Genomic DNA, 15,567 nt, shown 5'->3' with positions numbered 1-15,567 from the left:
TGTATGCGCCTTCAATCCGTCAATCCCTCTACGCAAGGTGATGCTAAACCAATCGTCTGGGGAATTTTAACTACTTTAACACGCATAGTCATCAAACGTCATTTGAACTGCGAGATAACTGTGTCATTTTATTGGCACTCTTCAGAGGCGGGATACAGTAAATGGATCATAGGGGTTGGTTGTTTTGTCTCAGGACTGACAATGCCTTTCGGCTGCCATTAAATCTTACCATGGTATCAATTCCAGAAATGAAAAGATAACAACAAATAAGTGTGGTGGTCTCTCATGTTTATTATGAAGAAACCAGCTATGACATTGTCAGACCATTCTGTCTGTGGTCTGTCTTTACTCTTACATTCCATTGATTTGCAGGTCATGGATAATTGTTAGGTATCGAATAGTGAAGCCCTATTAATTCACATGACATGTAATTAGCTTATTAATTGATGTTAAATATGTCAACTTTCAAAGTTAACTTTTTTCTTGCTGGAGTGGAGAATGTTGCATCACCTGACCTGAAAAGAAGGCAGAGAGCATTAAATAATAAACTGTGCATAAAGAAGTGCATAATAAACTGTGCATAAAGAAGATAATGGAGAGATGGTTGACATTTGGTGTACAAACTGGGAGCAGTTATCAGTTTTAGAAATCGTCATTGTAAAAAAATACTTGTGTGTGTGTGATTGCGCATTTAATTTAAAGGTCCAATGCAGCCGTTTTTTAAAATCAAAATAGCTATTATTGGAAAAGGTTTGTTGGGATGCTCTTTGCTATTGGTCTATTAACCAATGTTCTAACCGAAACTCCCGCCCATACAGACCTGCTGATTAGAACAGGGGTTCTTAAACTTTTTCAGCATGGGACCCAAATGAGAAATTCTGAGTTTTCCTGGGACCCAAGCTTAGGAAAATATGCAACTATACATAAATATTGGTACATTTCATTGCCCTTATGCCTAAAACAAATGCAATATAGGCAAAAACAAATAACAATGAAATTGAATATTGTCACGGTTGTCGTCGGTGATGGAGGACCAAAACGCAGCAGGTATGTGTATGCTCATCTTGAGAATTTATTAACTTCAAAAAAATGAACGTACAAAATAACAAAACAAAAGAACGAACGAACAACTACAAACAGTCTGGCTAGCATAGGCTCAGTCTGGGCAGTCTGGCAGCTCGGGACAGTCTGGGCAGTCTGGCAACTCGGGACAGTCTGGGCAGTCTGGCAACTCGGGACAGTCTGGGCAGTCTGGCAACTCGGGACAGTCTGGGCAGTCTGGCAACTCGGGACAGTCTGGGCAGTCTGGCCACTCCGGCAGTTCAGGGCAGTCTGGCCACTCCGGCAGTTCAGGGCAGTCTGGCCACTCCGGCAGTTCAGGGCAGTCTGGCCACTCCGGCAGTTCAGCGCAGTCTGGCCACTCCGGCAGTTCAGCGCAGTCTGGCCACTCCGGCAGTTCAGCGCAGTCTGGCCACTCCGGCAGTTCAGCGCAGTCTGACCACTCCGGTGACTGTTGACTGGCGGGCAGCTCCGACGACTGTTGACTGGCGGGCAGCTCCGACGACTGTTGACTGGCGGGCAGCTCCGACGACTGTTGACTGGCGGGCAGCTCCGACGACTGTTGACTGGCGGGCAGCTCCGACGACTGTTGACTGGCGGGCAGCTCCGACGACTGTTGACTGGCGGGCAGCTCCGGCGACTGTTGACTGGCGGGCAGCTCTGGCGACTGTTGACTAGCGGGCAGCTCCTGCCCCGTCACACAGCCCTTGTGCCCCCCCCTAAAAAAAATCTTGGGGGTGCCTCTCGGTCTCCCAGTCCTCGCCAGCCTTCTTCCGCTGCTTGGTCCTTTGTAGGTGGGTGATTGTTGTGTGTTGAGCCTTAGGCTTTGCCAGACTGTTTTGTTGTTCGTGGTTTCGTTTGTTTGTTATTTTTGTACGTTCATTTTTGATAGAATATAAATAAACAGAAACATGAGCATACACGTACCTGCTGCGTTTTGGTCCTCCTTCACCGACGACAACCGTGACAAATATCCATAAAAATATATATTAATGTTTATTTTCCCCCATTAAAAACACTCTTACATATCTGTCTAGGTTGGAACTGTTGCTGTTAAAATACAATAAATCATTTTCATTATAAATGCGGCTGCTAGAATCCTGACTAGAACCAAAACATTTGATCATATTACTCCAGTGCTAGCCTCCCTACACTGGCTTCCTATTAAGGCAAGGGCTGATTTCAAGGTTTTACTGCTAACCTACAAAGCATTACATGGGCTTGCTCCTACCTATCTCTCCAATTTGGTCCTGCCGTACATACCTACACGTACCCTACGGTCACAAGACGCAGGCCTCCTAATTGTCCCTAGAATTTCTAAGCAAACAGCTGGAGGCAGGGCTTTCTCCTATAGAGCTCAATTTTTATGGAATGGTCTGCCTACCCATGTGAGAGACGCAGACTCAGTCTCAACCTTTAAGTCTTTACTGAAGACTCATCTCTTCAGTATGTCCTATGATTGAGTGTAGTCTGGCCCAGGAGTGTGAAGGTGAATGGAAAGGCTCTGGAGCAACGAACCGCCCTTGCTGTCTCTGCCTGGCCGGTTCCCCTCTCTCCACTGGGATTCTTTGCCTCTAACCCTATTACAGGGGCTGAGTCACTGGCTTACTGGTGTTCTTCCATGACGTCCCTAGGAGGGGTGCGTCACTTGAGTGGGTTGAGTCACTGACGTGGTCTTCCTGTCTGGGTTGGCACCCCCCCTTGGGTTGTGCCGTGGCGGAGATCTTTGTGGGCTATACTCGGCCTTGTCTCAGGATGGTAAGTTGGTGGCTGAAAGATATCCCTCTAGTAGTGTGGGGCTGTGCTTTGGCAAAGTGGGTGGGGTTATATTCTGCCTGTTTGGCCCTGTCCGGGGGTATCATCGGATGGGGCCACAGTGTCTCCTGACCCCTCCTGTCTCAGCCTCCAGTATTTATGCTGCAGTAGTTTATGTGTCGGGGGGCTAGGGTCAGTCTGTTATATCTGGAGTATTTCTCCTGTCTTATCCGGTGTCCTGTGTGAATTTAAGTATGCTCTCTCTAATTCTCTCTTTCTCTCTTTCTTTCTTTCTCTCTCTCAGAGGACCTGAGCCCTAGGACCATGCCTCAGGACTACCTGGCATGATGACTCCTTGCTGTCCCCAGTCCACCTGGTCGTGCTGCTGCTCCAGTTTCAACTGTTCTGCCTGCGGCTATGGAACCCTGACCTGTTCACCGGATGTGCTACCTGTCCCAGACCTGCTGTTTTCAACTCTCTAGAGACAGCAGGAGCGGTAGAGATACTCTCAATGATCGGCTATGAAAAGCCAACTGACATTTACTCTTGAGGTGCTGACTTGTTGCACCCTCGAGAACTACTGTGATTATTATTATTTGACCATGCTGGTCATTTATGAACATTTGAACATCTTGGCCATGTTCTATTATAATCTCCACCCGGCACAGCCAGAAGAGGACTGGCCACCCCTCATAGCCTGGTTCCTCTCTAGGTTTCTTCGTAGGTTTTGGCCTTTTTAGGGAGTTTTTCCTAGCCACCGTGCTTCTACACCTGCATTACTTGCTGTTTGGGGTTTTAGGCTGGGTTTTTGTACAGCACTTTGAGATATCAGCTGATGTAAGAAGGGCTATATAAATACATTTCATTTTATTTGATTCTGAACTGGATGTTATGGATAACAGAACACACACACAGGCTTTTTGACAGTGCATCCCTAAGTATCAGTATAGATGAATATTGATCAGGCCTATCTTGCTGTAGAAATGATTGTTGAAAGAAAGTTTAGGTTGGAACTGTTGCTGTTAAAAGACAATACATATTTTTTTATTTTGAACTGGAATAAACTGATTGATCACATCACACAGTAGACCGGAAAACACACAGTCCTATTGAGAGCATGTCTATTCTGGGCTCCGTTCCTAACAGTACAACACTGAGGTCGTGCTCAGCCTTGAAGCTCTTTCTGTACTTGTTTTTTAAGTATGTCAGAGTTGAGAAACCTGACTCGCATAGGTATGTGGTGCCAAACTGGACCAGAACATCTACTGCTTTCTCAGTCAGGCAGAAGACCGCTTCCTGCTGTAGATGAGCAACCCAGAACTGTGTGAGTGTATTTGGCTCAAAAAGCATCTTGCTTCAATCAGTTTATTCCAGTTAAGAATACACATTATTATTGTATTTTAACAGCAACAGATCCAACCTAGACCAGTTTTCAACAATAATTTCTACAGTAAGATGTACAGTAGGCCTGATCATTTTTCATCTTCATTTGTACTGTTACTAGGGTTGCACTACCAGTAGCTAGCTTGCTTTGGCAAATGATAGCTATTAGCTGTGTACAAGGTACTCCCTTATTTCTGCTTATCATCACCTGTTATGAAATGACAACAATGCCTTGCTAGCTGACTTACTTTTCCACTGTCGAAGCACTGTTTCCTGAAGCATGCTGCCCTGTTCTGAAAGAACTCCCTGGGTTTACCATCATGCTGTGGATGTTTGGTCAGGACGTGTAGTTTCATTACTTAGCACTTCCCCGCACAAAACACATTGTGGGAGCTCCTCGTTATAAGTTTCTATGAAAGAGAAACTCATCGCTGTTTATGCGTTTCATGACATTTGAGCTCAGTCAGAACTTGTGGCTAGCATTAATCAATTTGATGACAGCGGTGAGTGATGGCGAGTGGGAATGACAAGTCAGTGGCAGACAGCGCATCATCTGCTGCATCGCGTGTGTCGCGGAGTAATCTTCAAGAAAACTGCAGAAAAAATATCAGGTAAACCGCGAAGCACACGTGCATCTCCCTCTCTCACTCACGCAGCTGCCAAACTGAGCAGAGACCGCTGCTAAGCAGAGAGCGCACTTGGCCAAATCAATTCCAGAAATGAATGAAATAATTCTGAATTTACTCTGACACATCGCAACCCACCATTAACAATGGGTCGCAACCCATACTTTAAGAAAGGCTGGATTAGAAGGTCTGTGTAGACTGTATTTTCAACCAGCAACTATCAGGAAATAACACTGACCAAATGTCTTCACACTTTTACAGTGTTAGTTTCATCAGCTGTTGTACAATCTGATACAAAACAAAGTAAAAACTGAATTTTGACTGCACTGAGCCTTTAATAGGTACAGTATGATTGTAATTTATTCATACTGTTTCATCATGTTTACCACACAGTTAGCTTTTAGTCAAAACTTCACTTTATTGCTAGCTTGCACTAAAAGGTTCACAGTCTCCAAAATACTGTTCTAGCTCCAAATTAGAATGCACACTCACATTGTGCTGAAAGAGGAGATCAAGTCTTGAAATGATTCAATGATTTTGTAATAGAATATGATCCTTTCGCAGGTTCTCCTGCGGGGCTTTGGCAGAAGTCCCGACCCTGCCCTGAGGAAAAGGTGAATTAGGCATGCACCAAATCACCAGTTCTCTACACGTTGGCTAATGTTTAATTCATGTCATCTCAGTTCACAGCCTAGTCATACATTTACCCTGGATTCATGTGGATGGGAGGAATCGTGACGTTATTCAACCCAACGTGAATTCCATTTACCTCTGGTTTCATTTATTTGATCTGAGAAGCATTTCAGTAGAACCTCTGTTCATGCAATATTCCGTTTTGTTTACAAATATCAGTCAGGGCAGAAGAAAATGGCCACTAAAGAACATCAGAAATGTTTATTACTGTGTGAGTGGTATAGTGTGTATTAGAAATGGTTGCTATAGCGAAGGTAAGAAAAATACAGATAATAAAGTTCAGAGTATACTGTAAATTAGCTGAAATTTGATTCTCCTGCACACTTGATTTAATCAATAATTCGATTACATCGCAATTTCTATGACATACAGTAGAAACCAATTGAGGCAAGTGTTCAACAGTGCAAATCAAAAGCATGAACTCGCCCCTTTTTCAATGCAAGACACACAACATGGAATGTTCATAACAATCCGGCCAATTCTGAATCTGTCCTAATATTCTAAGAATCTGCTCTGCTTCCAAAAGCAGAGCGTTGAGTGGAGGCACATTCGTAACATATGCTTAATATGCATTGACCTTTTGCAATATCTCATATTCCTGCGTTGGGTTCGCTGTTCTTGAAACGTATTGGTGATCTTAGTTTGGTTTAAGCAACGTCCTAACATGCATCTTCTTAGATCAAGTAGCACACGTCATTTCTTTGTACATTTGTACACATTTATTTAGCATCGTTGAACTTTGCTAACGACGACCAGACAACATGTCCTTTTAAGGACGTTCCTGAGATGTGAGGCTGAGCCCACTTTGAGTAGGCGTGGCCTGCTGCCGTGCATCATAAGTGAGCATGCTCGGAACTCTGGTCGCTGTCGTGACTGTTCTCGTTGGCCAGGGAGTCTGTGGAGTGATGAAGAGCCGCTATGCCGGAGAATTCGGACGGCAGCAATGTCCCCTTTTTCACGTTCACCAGTTCTTTTACCCTCGCTACAGCCCCCTGTTGACCTCCTTTCACTCGTTTCCACTTCATCCTCCTGTTCTGAAACCACACCTTTACCTGTGGAACAACCACAAAAGACAAGTTGAGTTATTCTGAAAAAAAAACAGCAAAATGGCGTGGGTGGTTTCATTTTGCATAGCTGGAGACTGTTACGAATACTGAGTAGAGTCCTATTAAAAGACCTGGATATTGATCAAATGGTAAGCCTGAAACCTGATACAGGCGCTGCTGTAAAGGTTTGGCAGCTATTTCTATACTGTAGCAGTGATTATGTGTTGTTGTACTGTCACATTCCCTGGCATCAAGACGCTGCTTCCTCTTTTCCCTGACTCGACAACTCCTCCAGTATTTACGTCTCCCAGAATGATGATTAGACTGTAGCTTAAAAGGGTTTACGTAGAAGATTGGGTCCGAGTAGAAGTGAGAGTCGACACTGACTGGGTTCTGGTTGAGTCTCTCTTTCTCTCCTTGCGTTTGGTTGGTTTATTTTGGGGAGTGTCATGCTGTGAGGCCTAGCTGGGTCACATGGGCAGGACGTCACTTGATTTTACATACAACGTTTGTCTTAAATCTTCAGCTATACATGCCATGCTGACGAGCACATCAGTTGTGGTTATTGATAATGTATTGGTCCACATGATAGCACGTCAGAAGAGCATGTGTGAACTGAAGCCTTTGCCACCTGAATACAGCCTATAGCTCAAAGGGGATGGATTCATTTTGTTGCTATTTTGTTGCTATGTTACCTAATATACCTGTTTGTGATATATCACTCAAAGGTATTTTTAGTTCAGAGAACAATTTCCCATGTGTCAATGTGTCATTGAGTCCAGTCCCATTGAGTGTCGTAGTTATAAAATCCCTATCAGGTTGACGGGCAGAGTTCCAAACCCAGCCACCCAGATTTCCTACTGTCATTACTGTAAATGGATTGTCCTTAAAATACATCTGCAAGCTTGCACTTTTCTCTCCTGTTATTGATAGTGCAGTAAGGCAAGGCGCAGGTTACCGAGTTTGTTGTCACATATGGCTACTGTATAGTACATGCTATTTCTACTAATGCTATCATCAGTGGGCTAGTGACTCGATTACTTATAATGTTATTATTATGACTGGTTTGTATGGGCTGTTTTGCAGTCCTATTTGTTACTAGATATGAGTTTCCATGTTACTGAAGGTAAAACACAGGCCTGTCTGAGTCGTGTAATGCCTAAGGGATCATGTTGCCTCTCTGGAATAACAGGTAGGTTCATGTTCTCTAAGAGATGGTTATGAATTTGAATTTGAATTTGGTATAAGAAAAATATTGGATGGAAACCAATGATATTCACTGTGTTAAGGGTAATGTAAAGTGTGGCTATTATTTATTGTTACATTAGTGTTTAGATGGTAGGCATAATATTTTTAATCTTAGTTTATGGTAATATTTGGGCATTTCAAATGACTTTTAGAAGTTTTACATTGAAGCCCTTTGTCTAAAATCGAAAACTTAAGGTTGAAGGTTTTGAGTCTCCGATGTCACGTAAGAAACATATACTGTCAGGAACCAGTCTGTTCTATCCATTTAATATCTACTGTATATAACAAACTACCTACGGCCAGATGTATGCCACACGTGACATATAGCTTCTCTCTGACACCCCAGATAGGTGTTACAAAACACTGTACGATGTTTCCTTCCCCGCAATTTGTCTTCTATTATTTATTTCATGTGACGGTGTTTACAGCGGCCCCTCTGCCTACGCTCTGAGACTAATTTGTCCGAGCTGGGGGAAACAGGAAGTGACTTGCTAGACAGCACCTCCTGCCTTTGTGCCTGTCTCCATTACTTGACTGTAGGCTGACTGAAAGAATAGACCCCAATATCTGGAATATGATAGTCCCTCTTCACAGTCACAGCTGGAGCACAACAGCACACAAACCAGAAGTTCTAAAGTTAGGAAAACACTGTACCTCCGAAAACCTCTGTATGGTCTGACTGAGGCAGTCTTTTCCCACCACCCGGCATTAATGTGTTATGGGGTCAATATGTTTGAACCCAAAGGGACAGTGGGAGAATGAGGTTAGAGTGGTGACATTACATACTTGTCTCTCTGTGAGATCGAGGTTGACTGCTATCTCATAGCGCCTCAGCCTCGTCAGATAGTTGTGATGGGCGAACTCGGCCTCCAGCTCACGAATCTGCACCTTGGTGAACGCCGTCCGCTCCTTCCTGGGTTTGCTGCTCACATCTGACTTGTAATTCCCGTCTTGGGACTCTGAAATCAAACACGGCACACATTTTGTCTTTCCAGTCAGGGAGATTTATACTCAAAGAAAATAATGATAAAATGAGTATTATAAGCCAGAGACACAAATACAGGCAGAGGAGGGAAGGAGTCAGGTATGGGAAACAATGGGAGCTGCCAATCACCTTTTATTGTAGCGGCATTGTTTACGCACACAGTAAGTGGCTGGGAGGACCCAGAAGCGTCTACACATGTGCCTGTTTCTGGCAGCTGTGCTCTCACACACACAATGGGTTGGCTCCTACTCTTTCCAATATGGAGTTCATTTGTCTTACTGTTAATGGAATCGGCTGCTACCCTCGTAGTTTTAACATGCAACGAAACAGCTCTGCAGGATGTGTGAAAATATGTTTCCTCAGTTTATTTACCTCCATTTTATAAGCGTCTCCTCTTCATGACCAACAAGCTACCAACTCACAACAATTTGCAAAGGAGTATTTGTCCAATCTCTCGTTTAGATTGGTGTTGTTTGATTTTGAACAATATTGTCAAGCTTTTGAATTTACTGAGCGTGGCTAGACTATGAGATGGACTACAGGAAGAGTAGCATGTATGTCAGTCTGGTTTTGATCTATGATTATGATATCATACACGTAAGGACAAACTGTTACAATTCCCCAGATGAACATGAAGCAATGCAGATCCTTTTTTTGCAAAGATATGCAAGTCTACCACCTGTTGATTCACTGGAGTGAAGGGAGGAAATTGTTTTATTGAGATTTAAAGGATTTATTTATACAACCAATGTGGATTAAAAATCTACTTGTCATTCCCATTTTGTTTCAACCTCAGGAGAAGATATTGTTACTTTTTATTTTTGACTGTTTCTCAGAAGGAACATGTTTTGTTAATTTGGTTCCCAAACGTTCCTATTGTGACCAGACTTTGTGGTTGGGCCGTTTTGGATATGCTTCAGTTGCACATTGCACTTCAAGGCAACAGCGATTGCATGCTAATTAATCTGCGGTTCTGTTCTGCAGTCTGTGTTAATCCCAACAGGCGGTCCCAAATCCAAACTGTAAATAGGCTGGGAGTTTACAGGCCAGGGCCAGGCCAGATACACCACCAGTCATGGGAGTCACTCACTCCGCCACGTCACAGGAGACACTCCGAGAAACTTCTTGAAGTTCATACTGAAAAAGTGTCTCTTTCAAAATATTTTCTCACAGAAAAAAATGCTTTCTTTCTCTTTTTCTCACTCTTCTTTAAAAAAAGACATTGCCCATCTCTTTTTTGTGTCATAGAAAATATAGCAGAATGGAAAGTTATACAACTTTTGTTTGCAAAAAGCCATTCATCATTGATATTGTGGGAAAAAAAGGAAAGGAAAATTCTAAGCACATGGTGATATGTCATACTGCGTAACTGGCATCCAAAACAGGAATACACTGCAAATATATCGTCTAGTTATTCCCTCATAAATGATAAGACTTTTCTTACAGTGTGGTAAAGTAGCTGAAATTCTGTGTGTAATTGTATGGTGAATAGCAAATGTCCTATAGCTGGTAACCTTCCATCTCAACATGTCTGTAATTTCACCAGGGTAGGCCAACTGTCGGTGTGCCAGAGAGCAGGCCTCATTCAAACATACCTCTTAGATGTATTTACTCTCTGGTAAACACAGACATTGTGTAAGAATAAAGAATAACATGGCCAGCTGCTGGAGACCAGCGCAAAGCCGATTTAAAAAGAGTCCCAAGGTTTAACGACGCAGCCACTACACCACAGCAATTAGGTCCTTGCTGGAACTTTCATCTCTCCACACAAAAGGGAATAATGGGAGGAAAATACAGAGCCCAGACACTGGGTAGTTTTAGGGCTCCCAAATGGTCTGAAGATCAGGGAACCCTTTAAAAAATAGTGTTAGTGTCCCTGCAACGTTTCTGACAGAGAGACTGCAAAATGAAAGGATCTTCCCTGTGGCTCAGTTGGTAGAGCATGGTGTTTGCAACGCCAGCATGGTGTGTGCAACGCCAGGGTTGTGGGTTCGATCCCACGGGGGGCCAGTACCAAAAAAATAAAAAATGCATGAAATGAAATGTATGCATTCACTACTGTAAGTCAAGTCGCTCTGGACTTACAGTAGTTGTTGAGGAATCTTATCTACGGCAAACACAATTTCATTGTGACATAGAATATTGTAATGCTAGATCTACCAAAATAACCTCAGCGGTAATACCGAGAATCGCAAAGCCATGCATGAGTTAGTCCCTGAGCATCACTTGCTACAGCAGCACTCCAAAATACTCTCCACAATAACAAAATAGGATAGAAGCAATTACTATTACTTCATGTTTAAAATCTATTAACACTTTCCTAAGAAGTTCTGGTTACACTTTACTTAAAGCCTACATGTATTCTGCATTATAATTCAGTTATAATACACAGTTGGAGACTTGACATGAGCATGTATGACGACCCGCTACCAATGTCATATAATTATATAATGATCCTGACTAAAAACCAGCAGTTGTTGAGTCAGTAAAAATGTTGAGACATAGTGACACATAACATTATAAGACTTATTGTAAGACAGTATGTACATGTGCATAACATAATGTATAAAGCACTATACCTGCAGGCTAAAGTGTTTCCAAACTTTCAAATCTGCCAAGTTGACCCCTAGCTCCCTCAGAGCTCCAGTATACCCCGGTCGGCCAGCCCAGGTTACACCAAACGGCACGGCCATATTCCCTCCAGCTGGAACCCTTAAAATTAGCAGGTTTCACAGAAACCAGACACCCAAATACCAGCCGGACCACTCGTCACGTGACAGTGTATACCCTGCAGTCCACCTTTAGGGAAAAAAAATCACACAAAATGATTTGTATTTCTTGACCAGGAGAGTGTTCTGCATGGAAATCTGGGTTCAAGTGTTTTATTATTGTTTTCGTATCCAATGTAAAGTTTCACTGGCGGATTTTACTCAGGTTTCAATCCAGATGGTGAAACCAAATCAGGGCTATCTCATCGAACTGGCAACACGGTGCTATTTGGACAGCTGATTGGATAAGCTAACTATGCTCGATAATCAGCATGATTGGTGTTAGCGTGAAGAGAATGTAAGGCCCACGTAATGAGGCTGCAATAACCATTGGAACTAGGGAATTGAAATGGAGCTTGGGGGCCAAGTGTTAGTTTCCAAATGATTTGACCAAGGAGAACAGGAAATAGAGGATGGAGTTCTAAATGAATATAGGAGTGGTTAGTATAGTCAAAACAAGAGCAGTATTATAAACAGTAATGACTGCCTTCGAAGTTGCGCTCTCTTAGCTTAGTAACTTTGTGTCGTTTTTCTGGCAATTTCAGCGTGGCGCTGCTACTTGTACAATGATTCGCATAATAATACAAAATAACATTCCCAAAATCTGAACAATTCTATAAGTCAGGTGTGTTCATCATTTCTATGCATCTTTTTGATCTTCCTCTACATCCAAATACCATGAGTTCATATTTTGGTAACTATTCTTTTTAAATAGGGTTGTAATAAGCCTCTGTACAATTATAAAGAAACCTATTTTATATGCCCTCTGTCTCTACGCTGCCCATTCATTTCAAACAGAAAGAATACACATTTAATTGCACACTTAATTAGTTGAAGTCCCTGTGATCTTGTGAAAGTGTTCCATCATCTGTTAGAATGAGTCATGTGTCAGAAGGGATCCATGACTGAAGTGGCCAACAGTATCCTGTGCGAGTCAAGCGAAACAGGGCACTAACCACGTAGGGAAATATCAACCAAGTGTTCAAGTGGTTTGTACAGAACCCCAGCCAGGTGACCCACACTGAGGGTGTTTAAACAGACAGAGGTCTAGGCCCAGTGCTGCAGGATGACATTTCAGGTAGGACAGCAGATACACTTTCCATGGAACACTGATCAGTTGCTACTAATATGTTGACAACAAAATCTTCCACTTAAAAAAAACGCTTTAACACTTACAAAGTGCTTTATATCGATTAGAAAAGTTGAATAGTAAAAAGTTGATATATTAAAGAGATATTGGTATATTCAGAGTTATAAAGACACTGCTAGGTTATGTAATAATGTAGAAATGTATGTTCCAGTTAACTTAACGTAATAAATTACCATATTTGTATTGTTTATATTTTGTCGATATTTCTACACTTTCTGTGTATAAAGTTCATGGTCCTTTTCACAAACGTAGAAAATCTCAATGACTATGAAATCCAAGGTCACAAGTCACGCTTGTACAGTATCTATTTGAGGTAAGAAAGCCATTATTCCAAAACCTTATTAATGCAAAATGCACGTTTTCAATTAGACCATATAATTACTTTACACATGTGTTCTTGAAATGCTGGAAAAACCTTTTTTTTTATGTTATATTAATAACTGCTCAACAGTGATTGACAAAGTGATCTTCATTTTATTGACAGAAAATATGTGTAGTAAATGTTTAGTAGTGAAGCATGAAAACAGCAGTAAAAATGTTCATGGTTGGTTGTACATTTCATACATTTTTTAGGACCATTGAACAAACTTGTAGGAAATAGAGAGTAGGTTTCTTTGGGCGTTTGAAAGTTACGTTTTTTTAAAATAAAATGTTTTGTTTAAAGACTATTAACATTGCAACAAATCTACTAAACTGTATATCAGCTGTTTTACATGATGCTACTGTAACTCACGTTTTTTAATTGAATATATTTATTGATTCAATTTCCCAGTCTCTTTTATTAAAATGACTGCATCAACAATAATCCTGGAACTAAGCGCACCCCACAGTAAGAAAAGCCTAAATCTTCTCGGGTGTTTAGTGTCATTCGAAGCACTGGTGTAGTCTTTTACAATCCATGACATTAATATTTTACAGTGAGCCTCATTTTCTGCCACCTAAAATGCGTTGAAATGAAACAGATGGGATTTAGACCAAAACATGGCAGAAGTCTAATGCCCACACGGAGTTATCGTCTGGACTTTGATCTCCCCTTTAGTCAACATACTGTAATTGCCTATGTTCATGTCAGCCAACATTTACAAACCTCTTTTCAGAGAATATTATACCACATTTTCTGTCAGTGAAGCATAAAACTCCACCACGCCGTCTCCACGGAAAGCCTTAGAAGTCTGAGTGATAATGTCGTTCTTGAAACCACACCAAAATTAAACTCTTAATCTCTTTTCAAAACATTAGGTTAAAGTACAGTTAAGTTATACCCGTCTTGAATAAATGCACTGCAAGTGTATTCAATAATTTTTTTGTATTTCAACTGTATGACAATTTATTAATAAGATAAAGATATGTAGCTTTAGCTTCCCACTTACATTGTGTAACATTATACTCAACCCATTTTTACATGCAGCCCAAAGAAGAAGGAAGAAGACAGATAAAAATAAATGTCAACCTAAAAGTCGATCTTTCCTCTCGTCTTACCTGAGCTGTCACTTTTCCTCTTGCCATTTCTCTTCTCTGCCTCAGCAGGTGACATTGTCTGTCTTCCAAAGTCTGCAGGCACACAGTTGGCCCCCGTGGGGGTGCTGCTGCCTAGGTTGGGGGTGCTGGTACAGAGACTGTTCCTGCCAAGGGTGCCTAGGTCTGGGGGTGCGAGGGCACTATCCTGGGCCGAGTGAGAGTGGGGGTGGGGGTGGCAGAGGTTGTGGCGGGAGTTCGCACTGCCAGGAGAGGGCATCTGTGGAATGTGCCAGCCGGCCTGGTGCTGAGGCGGGTGATGCTGCTGTTGCTGTGCCGGGTGATGCCCGCGGTGATGGTGGTGATGCCCACCGAACAGGCCCTCATCACCGGGATAGCCGGAGACAATGCAGGCCGAAGGGGAGGAGGTGGCAGTGGAAGAGGCCAGGTCAGGGTAGGAGACGTGGTCCGAGCGTCCGTGGAGAGTCAGCGGAGACTGGGTGAAGGCAGGGTGCAGGGCCTGCACAGTGGCATGGGGGCTGCGGAGGCAGCCAAAGAGTGTGTGATCCATCGCATGCAAACACACAGCCCTCCAGAAAGATAAGGACGGAAGGGGGAGGGGGACAAAAAATGAAAGGTAACAAAAAAGTAAGCCAACTAAGTTTTTAAAAGGGGATCAAACAAAAGACAGAATATCCAAAATCCACTACTTGTGCTCTTTCCTTAGCTTACCCCAAATTTGTCTCCTTGATAAGAGTTCGATAAAAAAGTTGTGTGTGTGTGTTGAAAGGGGGCTCCAGTAATAATCCTGGGCATGAGGACAGTTGCCAGGCTGCGCAGGATAAACAGTGAACCCTAGATAAACTGCCGGAGAGATTCTCAGATGACAGGAGAGAGAGGAGACTGGAGACCTGTGGAGTGGAGGGAAAGGTGGTTCCAAGGAACTGCAGTAAGAGGGGAGCCGGCTGAGGGAACGTTATAAATAGGCTGTAACGTGAGAGGGAGGCTGGGTCACAGACTGCGTACTACTGACCACATGCATATGATCGCCCTCCAAAAAAACATGGCACAATAAATCAGCACTATTAAAATGGCTGGTGTCTCAGGAAACTTTGGCTATCTTGACTTCTAGTGGCACCTTTTCTTCTTAGAAAATAGTCCATAATGTTTAAGATGATGATGGTGTTATGTGTTAGGGTTGTATCATTTGCACCTCCATACTTACCATAAGAGATGGGAGGTAAAAACGTGAACAGACATGAGATAGGGGGTTGGTGTCAAGGGATAGCTCGTTATGTATTGTCTTACCTTTGTTGATATCGTTGTGAGGTTAGTTATGTTGAAGCACGTGTTGCTTTGCTTCCTTTCCAAAGCTATCTCATACTAGTATACTGAACCT

At 42.6% G+C, this 15,567-nt stretch overlaps 1 protein-coding gene across 2 annotated transcripts; it reads right to left on the bottom strand.

The window, feature by feature from the left end:
- Nucleotides 1-5,161: 5,161 nt before the first annotated feature.
- On the bottom strand, nucleotides 5,162-15,288 carry meox2a (mesenchyme homeobox 2a). 2 transcript variants are annotated; one of them, XM_029738753.1, is made up of 4 exons: nucleotides 14,901-15,288; nucleotides 14,193-14,758; nucleotides 8,597-8,769; nucleotides 5,162-6,568 (listed from the first exon to the last, which is right to left on the bottom strand). In XM_029738753.1, exons 2-4 carry the CDS (start codon nucleotides 14,737-14,739, stop codon nucleotides 6,350-6,352), a joined length of 939 nt encoding a protein of 312 aa, XP_029594613.1. In that variant the 5' UTR covers nucleotides 14,740-14,758; nucleotides 14,901-15,288; the 3' UTR covers nucleotides 5,162-6,349. The 2 variants fall into 2 exon arrangements, with proteins under 2 accessions (XP_029594613.1, XP_029594607.1); XM_029738747.1 differs by having other exon boundaries at nucleotides 14,193-15,288.
- Nucleotides 15,289-15,567: the final 279 nt, after the last annotated feature.

This window comes from Salmo trutta, chromosome 3 (genome assembly GCF_901001165.1).
Source record: "Salmo trutta chromosome 3, fSalTru1.1, whole genome shotgun sequence".
Lineage (NCBI taxonomy): Eukaryota > Metazoa > Chordata > Actinopteri > Salmoniformes > Salmonidae > Salmo > Salmo trutta.
This window is presented reverse-complemented; position numbering and strand designations above follow the sequence as displayed.